The sequence below is a fragment of the Chenopodium album genome, chromosome 13 (assembly GCF_948465745.1).
Source record: "Chenopodium album chromosome 13, dcCheAlbu1.1, whole genome shotgun sequence".
NCBI lineage: Eukaryota > Viridiplantae > Streptophyta > Magnoliopsida > Caryophyllales > Amaranthaceae > Chenopodium > Chenopodium album.
Window position 1 is genome coordinate 4,933,625 of NC_137846.1, and position 14,637 is coordinate 4,948,261.

The following is a 14,637-nucleotide window of genomic DNA, read 5'->3' on the forward strand; positions in this document are numbered from 1 at the left end:
TTGAAGTGTTTCATTTTACTTTTGACTCAAATTTTTGTTAAGAATTTTTGTTGGATCCCCAAATCATCAACCCAATTCTTTATCACTATTTTTTCATTTGCATAACATATTGGGCAAATGACTAAGTAGCGAGTAAATTGAGACAAAAGAAATGACAAACTTACAATAATCTAAACATGTTCAAAATACAAAGAGGATCTTTGTAATGAAAGGTGAGAACTTAACCATCATTTCAGTGTACATAACATCATTGTTAATGTATTAAAATACAACTTACAAGGTACAAGAATTCCTAGTTGACAAAAATTATACAGTAGAATACAAGTCTGAAGATTCTACTCCTAACTCCTAGTCCTAAATCCAACAAAATTATTTGAAGAACAGGGTAGGCATGCAATAAGATCCTGTATCAATATTACATCTGCCCCATTCCTGCATGAAATTGCAAATGATTACCCGCAACTTGATCACCATACCTGTAAAATAGGTTAGAAGATTAACTGATTAACGGAAGTCAGCCAGCTTAAAAATGCACCAATTAAACTTTAAGATGTTTCAGCATTTAGAGCATGTGATGATTTTAGCAACAGTAGTACTAAGCATCTAGCTGGTGACAGCATTAGCTATTTTTATCATTTTATAAAGTGTTAGGTAGCTAAGAGTTACCCATATAGCCCCGCTGTTCTACTAGTGTTGAAAATATAGTAATCAATCTCATTACTGTTATCAGTAGACACTAACCCAATCAATACCTAAAGGAGACTTCAGCCTATGGCTAGTTAATGCTGATTTATCAAAGTACTAACAGTTATTGATCTTTATACAAAGTGAAATATCCCTACAAGGCTACAACATAACATTGATTTAATCAGTATGTATAACGAATCTCATAGCAAACTCAGCTAATGCAAGTGCATCTAAATTAGCTTTTCTGCAGAAGTGTTGAAAGATATGTAGGCATTATATACAGCAAATATAGTTGCACTCAAATTAGACAATCTTAACATACATGATGTAATGCTGCAGCTGTATTATTAACCTACTTAATTCCCACTTATGTTTCATGCCTGCATTAACAGAGAGGGAAAAAAGTTAAAATATGAAATTAATAGACTGATAAATCAGCGTTGGGTCAAGTATTAGATGAGATATAGATGATGCACCTGCACTGACAGTCTGACACTACAAAGCTTTAGCTGCTTCATCAATCCATGAAGGCTTTTTAGCTTTGTAATAGAAATATGCAATCATTTGAACCAATTCGTCGGAAGTTCTGTGATCTGCATACCAAGAGTTGAAACAGTCACATTCCAAGTTTGCAACAACAACAAATCAAACTCAGCATGTCCACATAAACTATGGAAAGAAGGAAAAGAAGCTACAGCTCTTACCGCTTTCCCTGTACAAAATTTTTTGTCCACGTAGAAAAAGTATTTGCGGGCACTGTCTAACTTTAAGAGCATATGCTAAGTCTCTCTCAATATTGATATCCAGCTTAACTGCCTGTTACAAGAAATTTATGATCATGTACCTAAGATTTGATCACACAAAATTAACATTAGGTCTATAAATTATGAGCAAAAGAGAACTATCTTGCTTGACTTATTTGATAAGTAGGAGCCAGATCAGATTTCTCTCAGATTAAGGAGGAATTTATTGCCATGCGGCTTCAATACAATTTGATATTAACAATACTTCCTAAACTCAAGGCTAAGAAAGTACTGCAGGTAACCACTTCCTAGGAAGCTGGAATCTGTGACCTTTTCGAGCCCTAAGAACTTGTTTTGGATAACTTAGTTGAAAAGACAATTCGCAAAAAGAGGCCAGCCAACCATCTCGAAGTTATAGTGAAGGCTAGATATGTTGTCCATTGAAAGTTGACTCGGTCACATACAACCTCTCTAACTTGATAGAGGGTCATAGAAAATCAAATATGAAGTATTATTTAAAAGATTCACCAGCAGAAGAATATCCCTAAACAAGGCCATTTATATATAAAAAAATAAAAATAATAATAATAAAAAAAACCCCACCTGTTGGAGTAAATATCATGTGAAACCACCTCTTAAGTTTTTCCAATCTAATAGATTTAACACTTTCAGTCAGTGAACCATTAGGTTTAACATAATTACATTTAACCTCAATTTTCAGAATTACCCCAGCCATGTCCCAAAGATCTACTAATTGCCTTCCTAAGTAGGAGGGAACATGGAATACAGGAAAATTCAATTTTTGTTCAACTAAGGGTATAAAATATTCAAAACAAATGGCTAACGGAGATTGTTTAATGCATTGAATACAGATTAGAAAGGAAATGAAAATTTTTATGATGGATTTATGTGATAATTGCACTTGGTGTTATTTTTCTGATACTAATGGCTAATGATCCTTTCGTATATTCAAAAAAGAGGAATTTCAATTAATGAGAGCATACACGAGGAGGAAGTCGATCTTTAGCATTCCAATAAACCTTGAGTGCCATCTCCAACTCTTTGAGAAGTTTCCAGTTATCAGTTGCTCTGTGTTAACAAAAAGGGTGAATAATTAACACAATACTTCACTAAAAGAGTCAAATTTGAACCAAATTAGCTCTCTAAATGTTATAAAATCAAAGAATAAACAAATAAACAAAAATTATTGCATCTAAGGCAGAAACGAGATTCAAATATGCATGTTCCAAGGGTTTGCAATCTATAAATAGATAAACAAGAAGAATATAACATAGCCTATTTGTTATCTCGAGCATTATTTCTTCACATTTAGGGTTACTAGTGGGCCACTGCTTATGCATCTCTAACCAACAGGTCCAATAATAAGCTAACAAGACAAGATGAATTGCTCACATTGTCTACACCACTTCATGCATGAGTACTACATTAAAATTAAATTGAAAATGCTTCAGCACTTATTAGTAATTCTTCTATCCTGTATAATGATTAATTTATCAACTCATATCTTTTTTAAGCAATTTTATAACTTAGTCATTACATAATAAAGGAAGTGCAGGTTCAGGTAATTTTCTAATCCCTTAAAAAACATAGTACTAATGTTGTTGTAATTGTAGTCAAAAAGTTCAAAAAAATACCTGTTGTATCTTTCAAAAACAAGAACGATCAACGGACTTGGGTGAAATGCAAAGCTCTCCCACTCAAGGCAATTGATTTCCTGTACCCAGTTATTATCAATTTCACCTTCCCAATCAATTTCAGTACCATCATCTCCAACAATGTTTCTGATTGGATACTTTTCAAAATAGTTTGATGCTCTAGTGCCCCATCCCACTTCAGCATCAACTGGCCAAGTAGGATCATCGTCGTCAACAACCATTTGCTCCTCTGTCTGACCATTGTCATCATCATCATCATCTTCTTCACTACTATCATCAGACAGAGTCTTGCTGTTACTTTCTTTAAGAATTTGCTCTTTATTCACAAATACATCAGGATTTTGCTCCTGGATAGAAGCAAATGTTTTTTCAAGAGAGTCACGTATAAAATCCTCAACAGCAACTGCTTCACTCCTACGACCACGCCTTGGCTTCCTTGGGATTATTGGTGACGGTTTTGAATTGGTGTCTGGCTCAGCTTCAGCACCTCTGGTTTTCTTCAATCGACCTTTTCTCTTAGGCTTGGAGTTGGGGTCAGAATCTGCCTCAGAGTTGGATACAAAATCAGACTTTCCCACTGCAGCAACACAATGCTGGAAATGTCGGATGCTATGACGAACAACAGATAATTTAGTGGGGCGACACAAATATTGTGGATGAATCTGTAGGACGTTTTTTGAAGCAACGAAAGAAAGACAATCTTGAGGAAAGAAGTGAGTAGGACAGACAGACATCTTTCCTAGGAAGCTAGATACAATCTAACTGGATTTTACAAGAAATTCAATTGTACTCAATCAAATGCCACAATTCCTGCAAAAATACAGCAGTCCAGCATTGGACCAGGATTCAGGAGTCAGGACAGCTGTTATAAACCAACAACTCAAGAGGCAAATTCTAAAGATTTTGGAACACTATTCTACTACTCGTATTATCCACACTTTTACTGCTTGAGCTAATGCAAACCTACAACAACCTGTTTCGAGTAATATCCGCCTCAACCCACCGTGCTCAGCTTCCCATTTTCCATTCAAGAAACAGCAATTCCTAAACAAAACAGCAAATGAGTGGCTCTATTCCCCACAAAAAAACATAATTCTCTTGTGTGTATTAAATTCAAAATCCAATAATATAACTCATAGATTAAGTCCATAATCCACATTAAATTGATAAAACAACTAACATAACATCAGGGTTTTGGGCTACAGTCTTTCTTCTTCCCTCAAATTGCTCACCAATTCTTCACACATAAACATGCTTTGATAAATTAAACAAACCCTAGCAATAGCTCATTCCCAGCACCATGATATCTCATTATTAAACACAATATAAGCATAATTTTTCAGCCAAATCAAAAAAATTCGTTATACTTCGAAGTATAATTTTTGGGAATTTTATGAAATTCATATTGCATATTCTGTATAAAATAATCAAGGAAGAGCGTACCTATCAAATATCAAACTGACATCATATTCTACCAAAAAACAGGGCAATATACAGAAATTCACTCCTTTACACTAACTGCAATTACTACAACAATAATAAACAACATATATCTCAAAAGGGAAGAGAGAGAAAGAGCTGAGGAAGAGAGTGAACCTTTCAAGAAATTGTTGAGCAACATTTAGCTGCTAGTAATGTTAATGGTGGTTTAAGCTACTGAGCGATGAGACTCTCTGAAGGGAAACTGAGGAACTGGTTCTTTTTTTTTTTTTTAGCAAAAGCCACAACGTTTGATAAAAGATTACATGTTTTAACGAGGATTCTTGAATACTTAAATGGATAACGATGGGAATACAAATGTGAATATATATACGGATACAATTATGAATATATATATACGGATACAATTACGAATACCATGAAACGAAATGTTTGGTGAAGTTGGTGTGAAACTCTGTGACTTTGAGATTGATTGGGGGTAGAAAGCGTTGACCTGAATACCTGGACCGTAAGGCCCTTCAATCAATCAATCAATCAATCAATCAAAACCTTAATCCCAAAAGTGGGGTCGGCTAACATGAACCAAAAAAGTTGCACAATACGAAAGATAAGGTTATGGTTCCAAAAAAGTTGCACAAGTGGGGTAAGGCCCTTCATGTTAACCAAAAAAGTTGCACAATACGAAAGATAAGGTTATGGTTCCATTGACAAATTTTTCCAATTATTTTTGAATTTGTGATTGACAAATTTTTTCCAATTATTTTTGAATTTGTGACATAAATTCTTGAGTATTAATTTTGAATGGCTGTAGTGGTTATAGCACGGTGGATACAGGATAAGGCAACGATGATAAGCAGGCTGCTCGAGCTCTAGAGGAAAGGAGTGACCGTGATAGTACTAGTAATACGACTAACACAAGATAGTATGTTAAATGATTGGAATTTCAAGTCGGGCAAAGTTTTATGACTGAAAGTTATGGTTAAGAAATTTGGCGACCCAACATTATACTCGTATCCTTGCTCTGTGATTAGCCACATCGTTAAGTGAAAGATTATATGCAGGAGCAAGTAGCAGCTCTTCCTGGTGTCTTTTACCTCTGATGATTAATAGGACTTGCAGTGATAATAAATCAACTCTCTGCAGATCCTGCTTGATCACCCCCCCCCCCCCCCAAAAAATTTTTTTTGCTCCGAGATCAGCTCAATCATGGCAACAAGAATAACTAAAAAGTGGCTGATAGTTATTTCTTCAATAACATTAGCTGAAAATTGTAACAAATGCAAAATTCTTACAGCAGTTAACCTGATAATTTAATTTATTATTAAGCCAGACCTAAGGAACTGGTCTACTCTAGAATAAACTAGTAGACTAAAAAATGCAAATAAAATTGTCCTAAAAAGCAGCTAATTTACACAACTCAGCACAAGCTCCACATGAGCCACTCAGGCCATCAGAGCATCAAACAGGGCCGCAGAGCACCATTCAATGCTTCAACAGGGCCAAGGAGCACCATTCAAGGCTTCAACAGGGCTAACTAATCTGTCTCTTGAAAGCGCTATACAATTGGATTCATCGCTAGTTCAGTACACCTTGAGCCTTGTCCTGATCAGAGAGCAGAATGAAAAGTTTGGCATGGGGTAAATACAAATTACTCATGAAAGCTTATGTATATTCACCATTCACCTACACAGAAAAACAGAAATCACCCAGGTTACATGCGGTAATGTTGGAACTCCAACTTTATTAATCAGAGAGCATAAAAGCAAAGTATTTGAACAATATATTAAAATGTGAAAGAGGGTAACTTTATCCCAAAATATTTACATATAAGAACACTATTTACAGACATCAAACTAGAGCATATCCAAGATGTTCTTCCAGTCATGTGTAAAGACTTTCAAAAACACTAATCTGGGAGCAATTATTCAGAGGCTCAAAGGAAAGATTAGTACAGGAAAAATCCTTACATGACTAGAGCCAGCTTCTAAAACATACAGCAAACAAAAATTTCTCAGATAGCAGCAACCAGCAGGACAAAGCAATTTACATGCTTTGGTTTCTACTTAGAATCAGAAATTGCCTCTATGCCACTAATTGCTGAATTAGGTGCACATGCCTAACCAGTGTTGTGCAAATTTTATTGTCACCAGTTGTATGAAATCTATTTGGTCATGTACCTGGAGAACTCGTCAGTTAAGTTGGAGCATATCGTATGTCTATCTGTCAGCAAATGTACTTCATGGACAATAACCACAAGGTAAAGTCCCAAATTTGCAGCTCAAATTTTGATATAATATCACTCTCTTGCTCATTGTTGCCAGCAATAAAGAAAGATTGCAATGAGGAAACATTTCTCTTTGATGGTGTTTGATATAAAAAATAAAAAATAAATAAAAATAAAAAATTACAAAGAAATAAGAATTCCTTCCCCAGATATTCCCATTTCAAATTTTAAGACTTTCCCCAAATCCCTTCATCCCCCCCCCCCCCCGGGTTTTTCAAAATCCCTAAAGTCCTGTCATGGCTCCACCCCTTGACCACTGTCCTAACCTCAGCCCAGTCATCAACAGCCTCCACCAGCCTATACAATCTCAAACCCCGTCAAATTTAAAATCCCAATGTTATCCTACAACCACCACCAAATACACACTTACCACACTCAGACAGCCACCTACCAAAATACAACCACAAACATCTACCAATACTGTCCAAGCTCGAAACCACCTACCAGCTCACGATCAGCTACCAAAATCACATTTCACCACTTCAGCACTTCCCACAACCAATAACGCAATTCCACATGTACGAGATAAAAGAGGATTTGCGGGAGAGAATACCAGCTTCAAAAGGTCAAACTCTGGCTTTAAGTGATCAAATTTAACCATGAAAGCTCCAAATTAGGAGTTTTTTTTATCAAATTTGACAGCAAAAGCTTTTCTTCAAAGTCTTGTGGCGGATTCAAAACAAGGTTGGGAGGTGGCAGTGCTGTTGCAATACACTACAGCAGAAATTGGTATGGTGGAAGTCATGGTTTGAATCTTTGAAAACTGAGAAGACAGGCCACAGGAGATAGTATGAGGAGCGCAATGGCAACCCTTTTCCCCTCTCACCAATCACTCTAAGAAGTGGGAAGGGGAAGAAGGGGGGGGGGGGGGGGGGATCTTTCCTTCAAGTTGAACCAAAATAGCCCCTTGTGCTCTTTTAGAGAAACACCCTACATTCTCTTCGTAAATTATGTTGGATAACAGACACCAATTGCTATTAGCATTTTTCTACATCTCAACAAGACCAGCCAAGTAGAATCTAACTTCCAATAACATGCTTAGAAGTAAGAAATGAATAGATTACTAGTAAGCCTCTCTTAACATGCAAGTATATTTTTGTATATATCAGTTACATAAAATTGAATATAATTGATGAGTAAAAGCAACGTTTTCAAAAATCAAAACTTGTCTTCGTTAAACTACAGGGGAAGAACCAGTGTCCACATGTCTCAACTCCAATCAACAGTTTTTACATACTTATTTGGTGCATGATGCATTATATGATCCCAATAGCCACCTCCAACTCCACGGCTGGAAGCTTTGTTAGAGGCACTCAAGTAATGCTTATAGTATGGGATCATGGCAAGATTGGCAATTATCTAGGGTCTGACAATTCACATAGTCAAATCTGGCATGATACCTTCAGACTTGAGTATAAGTTGGAAAATAGAACAGTAAAAGTTTAAAACTTGCTCCAAAACAACAGATTAAAGGGCAGAGAGGGGGGGGGGGGGGGGGGGGGGGGGGGGGAACACCAAATCAACTAACATCATAACAGACTTGGTGATTTGGTGCTCCCCCCTTCTATCTCTTCATAACAATAGCAATATCCATACAGCGCACAAAATAATTGGCAACTACAAAATTCGTAAGAAGCTCAAGAAAAGAGTAGAATCACACCTTGTCGGCTTGTCTAGCCATAGAGTTTGTCGCAGGTAAAACTATCTTGCACCAGTTGATTAACCGCATCCCTGAACTTATAGTAATCATCAACTGTATTATAAATTTGATGAGAAATCCGAGCATACCCAGTCAAACATCCAATCTCACCATCCTTAGGTGGCCTAAAATAAATCGGAACCTCAACGCCAAACTTCTCCCTAAAATGAGTCCTCAACTTCATAACATTGTCATCACTCTGAATCCCCAAACAGGAAGGCAACCCCACCATAACCATACTCGCGCACATTTCAGGGGAGCATCCCAACTGAGTCCCCCAAGCTTTCGCCAACATCTCCCCCATCTCAATAACCTTATCATGATTCCTCTTCATAATCCCTTCAATCCCACCCTCAAACCGACTAACAAACTCCAAAACCTCTGGCACAACAAGCTGGGAGCTATAATCCCGGGTCCCAATCCACGCACTCTCCACAGGCAACCCGTTCCCATACTCGTGCGAAACAACAGGATGATGCACATCATCATACTCCACCCCTTCTTCCTGTTCCTTCCTCTCCTTCTTCCTGCAATACAAAAACGCAACCGAAGGCGGGCAAAAGAACCATTTATGCAAATTACTAGTATAAAAATCAGCCCCAATTTCTTCCATATCAATCTTTAAACACCCAATTGCATGAGCCCCATCAACAAAAACCTGATCAACCCCTTCTTCCCTACAAATCTTAACTAACTCTTTAACAGGCAAAACAACACAAGGCATAGAAGTAATATGATCAATAACAGCCAATCTAACCCTACGATTCTCCAACTTAGCCAAATTCAACGCATTCCTAAACTCCCTAACAATCTCACCGCTATCGAAAACCGGAAAAGGAAGAGGTACCTCAATGACATGCCCACCGGCGCGTGTGACATACGCATGCACGGATTTCTTCACTGACCCATAAGCGTAATGAAGCATAACAGCAGCATCACCGGGAGAAAACCGTCGTTCAGAGAAGGCGCGTGAGACGTACTGAAGAACAACGGCGGTAGCAGTGGTGGCGTTATCAACGAGGGAGATTTCATCGAGACGAGAAGCGTTGATCAATGGAAGAAGAAGACGACGAGAAGAATCGATCCCAGGTCGGAGGAGAGAGAAGTAGAACAAATCGGGTTGTCGGAGGAAGAGGAGCTGCCAGCGGCGTTGGGCGGCGATGACGGCGGAAGGGCAACACCCAAAACTGCCATTGTTGATGCGAGCAATGGTGGGATCATGGTGGGAGAATTCGGCGGCGATTTCGGAGGGGGAAATTAGGGTTTGTTGTTGGTGATTGAGTTTGGGTTTTTTGGGGTGGGACCCATTTTCGGAGGAGTTGGAAGCCATGGGAGAAGGGAGGAGAGAGAAAATGGGGGGAGATTAGGGAAGAGGAAGAGAGAGTGAGAGAGTGGAAGCCATGAAAGAGATGGGAGGAGAGAGAAAATGGGAGGTGATAAGATAATGGAGAAGGTGGACACGTCAGACGGGAAAGAGTGGCCGGCGGTAGAGGAGAGAGAAAATGGATTTGAGCTTGGGTTGGGGGTTTGGGAGTTGGGATCTAGGTTTGGATCCGAACCCAAATATCGAGATCCTTTTCTTTTTTTTTCAAACAAAATTAAAAAGTACGGTGTAGTATATACTTTCCAATTTTCATATTCAATGAATCAATGGTTACCTAGGGTATGTTCTGATTTACTAAATTGAACTGATTAGAGCTGTAATGAATTGAAATGAATTGTTTATGAGAGAAGGAAATTAGGAATTGAACTGAACTGAACTGAAGTAAACTGATTAGAGTTGAAGTAAACTGATTAAAGTTGAAGTAAACTAAACTGATTGGAGCTGAACTAAAATGAAATTAAACTGAATAGAATAGTCCCTTAGAGTGTTAGAGAAGTAGACTTCCCGTTGTTGAAATATGTTAAGTGAAAAATTAGTCTACATAAGTATAATCTCAAGTATGTGTACCTTGCAAAACTATGGAGTAGGGTAAAAAAAAAAATTTAAAAAAATAAATATCTTAAATAAGGTGACGAGAGCAGATCATGTCCTAGCTACTACTCGTCTACTCGTATGAAGTTGTACACTTCTACCTAGGGCTGTTCATCGGTCCAAGACCGGACCGAAGACCGAAAATTAGAATTTTAAGAACCGAAAACCGGACCGATTAAGCTGAGACCAAACCCAACCGGACCGAAAGAATCGGTCCAAAACCTGGACCGGACCGCTTTGGACCGAATTAAGAATTTTTTTAAAAAGAATTCTAAATTTTTTATTATTTATATGGAAAACTTGAAAAAAAGTAAAGGAAAAACTATAATTTGAAACCTTTTTTTGTATGTTTAGTACAAAAAAACTCATAACATTAAAGTTGTCTAAACTTATTAAGGATAATCTTAACCATTATTTAAGATTTTACGTATATTTTTAATCAAAAAATCGATCCACTTCAAGACCGGTTTTTATAGAGTTTTGGACCGAACCGGACCAAAAACTGGAAAAAGAAGACCAGACCGAATAATTCGGTCCAGTCCGAGGTCGATCCAAGGTGGTTCAGTCCATTTTTTCAATCCGGACCGATTTATGAACCCCCCACTTGTACCTCTTGTTACTTCCAAACGTCGTGCACAATGCTTTAACGACTCCCTTTATATTCACTTTGAATGGGGCGTCTTTTGCATATTGGATTTGGGTTTCACGAGTGCTGAGACCTGAGTGCATGTTTTTTAATAATCTCATGCCGTGTCATTTTGGAATTTAGCTATCTATCTATCCCTTTTTCCTTTTAATCAATATGGCCATTGCTCGCTCTCTTTCCTTTGCTTTATCAAGTGTCCTTTGCCAGATAACAACAGCATGAAGAATTCGCTAGCTCAGTAGCTCTATGCCTCCTGTTGAGTGACCCAATAGCTCTCGTCGATGACCATTCTAGCCTTTCTAGGACTACCGCATAGGACTTCCAATCAAATTTACACCTCTTAGAGTCAGAAAGATTATACACTATTGTGAATTTTACAAGCAATAAATTGAGTTCCAATTTCAATTACTAGCAAGTAGCAACTGAAACCCAACCCCATACAAAAACATATGCTGAAATTCATGGACTCATAACATTTACAAGTATTTTGATGATTTCCCATATCATCAACTCTTGAGCCATGGCTCAATTATCAACAATAAGTCCCTATGAACATGGAAGTGAAGTGAAACTGTCGGTTTAGTTGTCGTAAGCTACGATGTTCTGGGGTTCGCATTCTGGACTGAAAAGGCGGACCAGAAGAGCTGTGGTTGAGCTAACAGAAACAGATCCACAAGCTGCCCATCTGAGACTTCTAGGAATTGTAACTCTTGGTCCTGACAGCCATGAATAAACCAAATGAGTGAAAGAAACAAACAGGTCATAGGAAATTTCTGGGAATTGCTTAGGTACAAAAAAAAGACGAAACAGGATTGTGCTAAACACCAGGACAGCATTGCTTTATCTTACAAAATTACTAAAGTAAACAAATAAATCAAAACCCATATCTCCTCAACATATAGACAATCATTTGTTTTAAAATTATGAACTTGCCTTAAGATACCTTTCAGGATCACATAATCTTGGCTTGTTACCCTACTCATTCTTAGTTCAGATTTCAGAGTAAAGTGATCTGACTGGTGTCATTTGTTACTTTCTGAAAGGTCACCTACTACGGCCACTAGTCACTGGTTTATTGATTTATTTGAAAATCTTTTGAAAACCCAAAGGCAAAACAATGTCTCAAAGAGTTTTCACAGAAAGATAAGTCAGACATTTAGTGAGGTTGCTTGGCTTGAAGGATCAACGCATAATTTGTAGATTGAACCTTCCTATACCTATTAATTTGTTCTTTAACAATACACATTGCTGACAACTACATATCTTATAAATGAACAAAGCTGCTCAAGATTGACCGACACTAAGGTAGAGACAATGTCCAAGTCTAGCAACACTTTTCTTGTGAAATCTACACTGCAACTAGCCGACTTCAGGACCAAATCCTTGGGAGCTGACCAACATCAAAATTGTCTCTCAACCTCCTTAATCGTAGCTTGAAGGGGTGGTAACAAGATTGTATTTTTTGTATATGGCTGACATTATAGTAGTTAGCTAGCTATCTAGAAGGTATGTGTTTGCTGATATGTACAGTTTGTTGCAAGTTAGCCATTGTCATGGTAGTTTCTCTTCGCATATATGTGATGCAATGCAGATTTTCCTAGTATATCTTTGTATATCAGTGATGCAATGCTATCAGATTCAACAGAATGCAATACACGCAATTTGAGCTACCCATAATTCCTTGACATTCTAAATTGGGGCAAGACAGAAAAGTGATTAACAAGTCCAAAATGGATATATGTCCTATTCCACAAAGCAATAAGCATATATGACGTACGTAGTAGTTATACAACTTATACTTTAGAGGAAGCTTAACAAGACATTTGAACACAAAACAAACGTACCATAGTGCAATCTACACAAAACCCAGAAACCCAATGCTCCACCAACTGTAAAAATACCAGCTGTCTGTCTCATTAACCTTGAACATGGCTTTGCATCTGATCGCATCAGCTCACCATCAGACCAACCAAGTGCTCGTCTCAACGCCATCAACTAATCAATTCTTTTAATCCCAACTCGTCAATTGATTTGTTCATTCAAAATTTTGTCTTTTGAGGTACCTGATCATGCATTATACATCTCCCCATCAAAAAAATGTCCACTTTAAGATTGCTAGACTAAAACAAACAATCAAACATCATACTAAATTAATCACCAACCAATAATTAAGGTCAGCTACATGAATTTCCAATTAAAATCTATGTTGTGTAACCTAATATTTCCTTAATAATACGACTTCATTGAAATTAACAGAAGCAATTGCCACTATATTCATATTCACATAATTTCATTTTCCACTGGGGAATTTCATCGAACACCTGTCGTGCATTCTACAAAACCTCACCTTTCAATAATTCGGAATAGCACAGATTATAAGTTTACAACCATAGAGTTAACACCTCATTACCTATGCTAGATTCATTTCTTTCATCCTAAAATCAAGATTGATCATTCAATTAGCAATACACTAGTAAAATTAATAAATTATACACCAGATTCTCAATCAAAGAATATGTCCTCTGTAATTGCAAATTATAGAAAAGGAAATATGAAGTGCATGCAACTAAAAATGCAAATTGATTACAGGAAAAAGACATGATCTCAACAAAATCTGAAATGAGAAGAAGCTCTACCTCCAGAAATGATCTCAACAAATGGAGAACTGGACATAGAGAGAGTGTGGGGAGTGGAAAATAAATGGGAAGCAATACCCGATACCGATCAAGACCACGGTGTATAGAATGAACTCGTAAGGCCCATTTGATAGTCCATTATACACCTTTGACTTTTTAATCACGGTTTATATACTAACTTTGACCTCATGTTATGCTAACTTATTAAAAGCAAATTTTGTATAGAAATACTCCGTATGTTTTTATATAAGGCTCCGTTTACTTTACCTTATTATTGCTAAATAGAGGTGATCATTTGCGGGCTTGAACGGGTAGCGGGGCGAGCTTATGCTTATTTTTTTGTCCAACGGGCTTTATGTAGCAAACCCGAACCCTTTTATGCGGGCTTGATACTTTGTCCATACCCGCTTATTAAACGGGCCGGGCTTGCCCATGAGCTAACGGGCCTTAAATTTTTTTAAAATTTTTTATAATACTAATTAATCTTTTTTTAATTATTTACCTTTGCTAAAATTATTTTGGTAGAATTGTCTTAAAATTTTTTGTTCACAAATGATAATAGAAATTAACAAAAAGGTTGAAATTATGACATATTTTATAAATATATGAAGAAAAAAACTTATTTAATACTTTCTCCCTTATAGGCAAATTTTAGTCCCAAAATGTTCACTCCATTTGCTTTTTTCAACAACCACTAATATTAATTTTTTACGAAAATTCCCTTCAATTTGCAACAATATTTGTGTAAATTTAAATTTCCCATATAAATTTTGTTTTCCCATGTACTTTTATTACTCTCTCTCTCTCTCTACTTTTTTGCATACCCAATGTCAATTTACTTTTTCAATGTA

The 14,637-nt window shown here is 37.0% G+C and overlaps 2 protein-coding genes and 1 pseudogene across 3 annotated transcripts; all 3 read right to left on the reverse strand.

Moving 5' to 3' along the window:
- Positions 1–152: 152 nt before the first annotated feature.
- On the reverse strand, positions 153–4,858 carry LOC145576062 (thioredoxin-like fold domain-containing protein MRL7, chloroplastic). Its single transcript, XM_081633851.1, has 8 exons — positions 4,703–4,858; positions 4,080–4,150; positions 3,086–3,916; positions 2,435–2,519; positions 1,392–1,503; positions 1,164–1,280; positions 1,010–1,067; positions 153–476 (listed from the first exon to the last, which is right to left on the reverse strand). Exons 3-6 carry the CDS (start codon positions 3,838–3,840, stop codon positions 1,183–1,185), a joined length of 1,050 nt encoding a protein of 349 aa, XP_081489977.1. The 5' UTR covers positions 3,841–3,916; positions 4,080–4,150; positions 4,703–4,858; the 3' UTR covers positions 153–476; positions 1,010–1,067; positions 1,164–1,182.
- Positions 4,859–5,777: 919 nt separating this feature from the next.
- LOC145574348 (putative L-cysteine desulfhydrase, chloroplastic pseudogene) lies at positions 5,778–9,991 on the reverse strand (annotated as a pseudogene). Its single transcript, XR_014098046.1, has 2 exons — positions 8,491–9,991; positions 5,778–6,229 (listed from the first exon to the last, which is right to left on the reverse strand). The product of XR_014098046.1 is annotated as a putative L-cysteine desulfhydrase, chloroplastic pseudogene (transcript).
- A 1,499-nt stretch (positions 9,992–11,490) lies between these two features.
- On the reverse strand, positions 11,491–13,910 carry LOC145576063 (uncharacterized). Its single transcript, XM_081633852.1, has 3 exons — positions 13,787–13,910; positions 12,995–13,213; positions 11,491–11,866 (listed from the first exon to the last, which is right to left on the reverse strand). Exons 2-3 carry the CDS (start codon positions 13,140–13,142, stop codon positions 11,730–11,732), a joined length of 285 nt encoding a protein of 94 aa, XP_081489978.1. The 5' UTR covers positions 13,143–13,213; positions 13,787–13,910; the 3' UTR covers positions 11,491–11,729.
- Between the last annotated feature and the right edge of the window lie 727 nt (positions 13,911–14,637).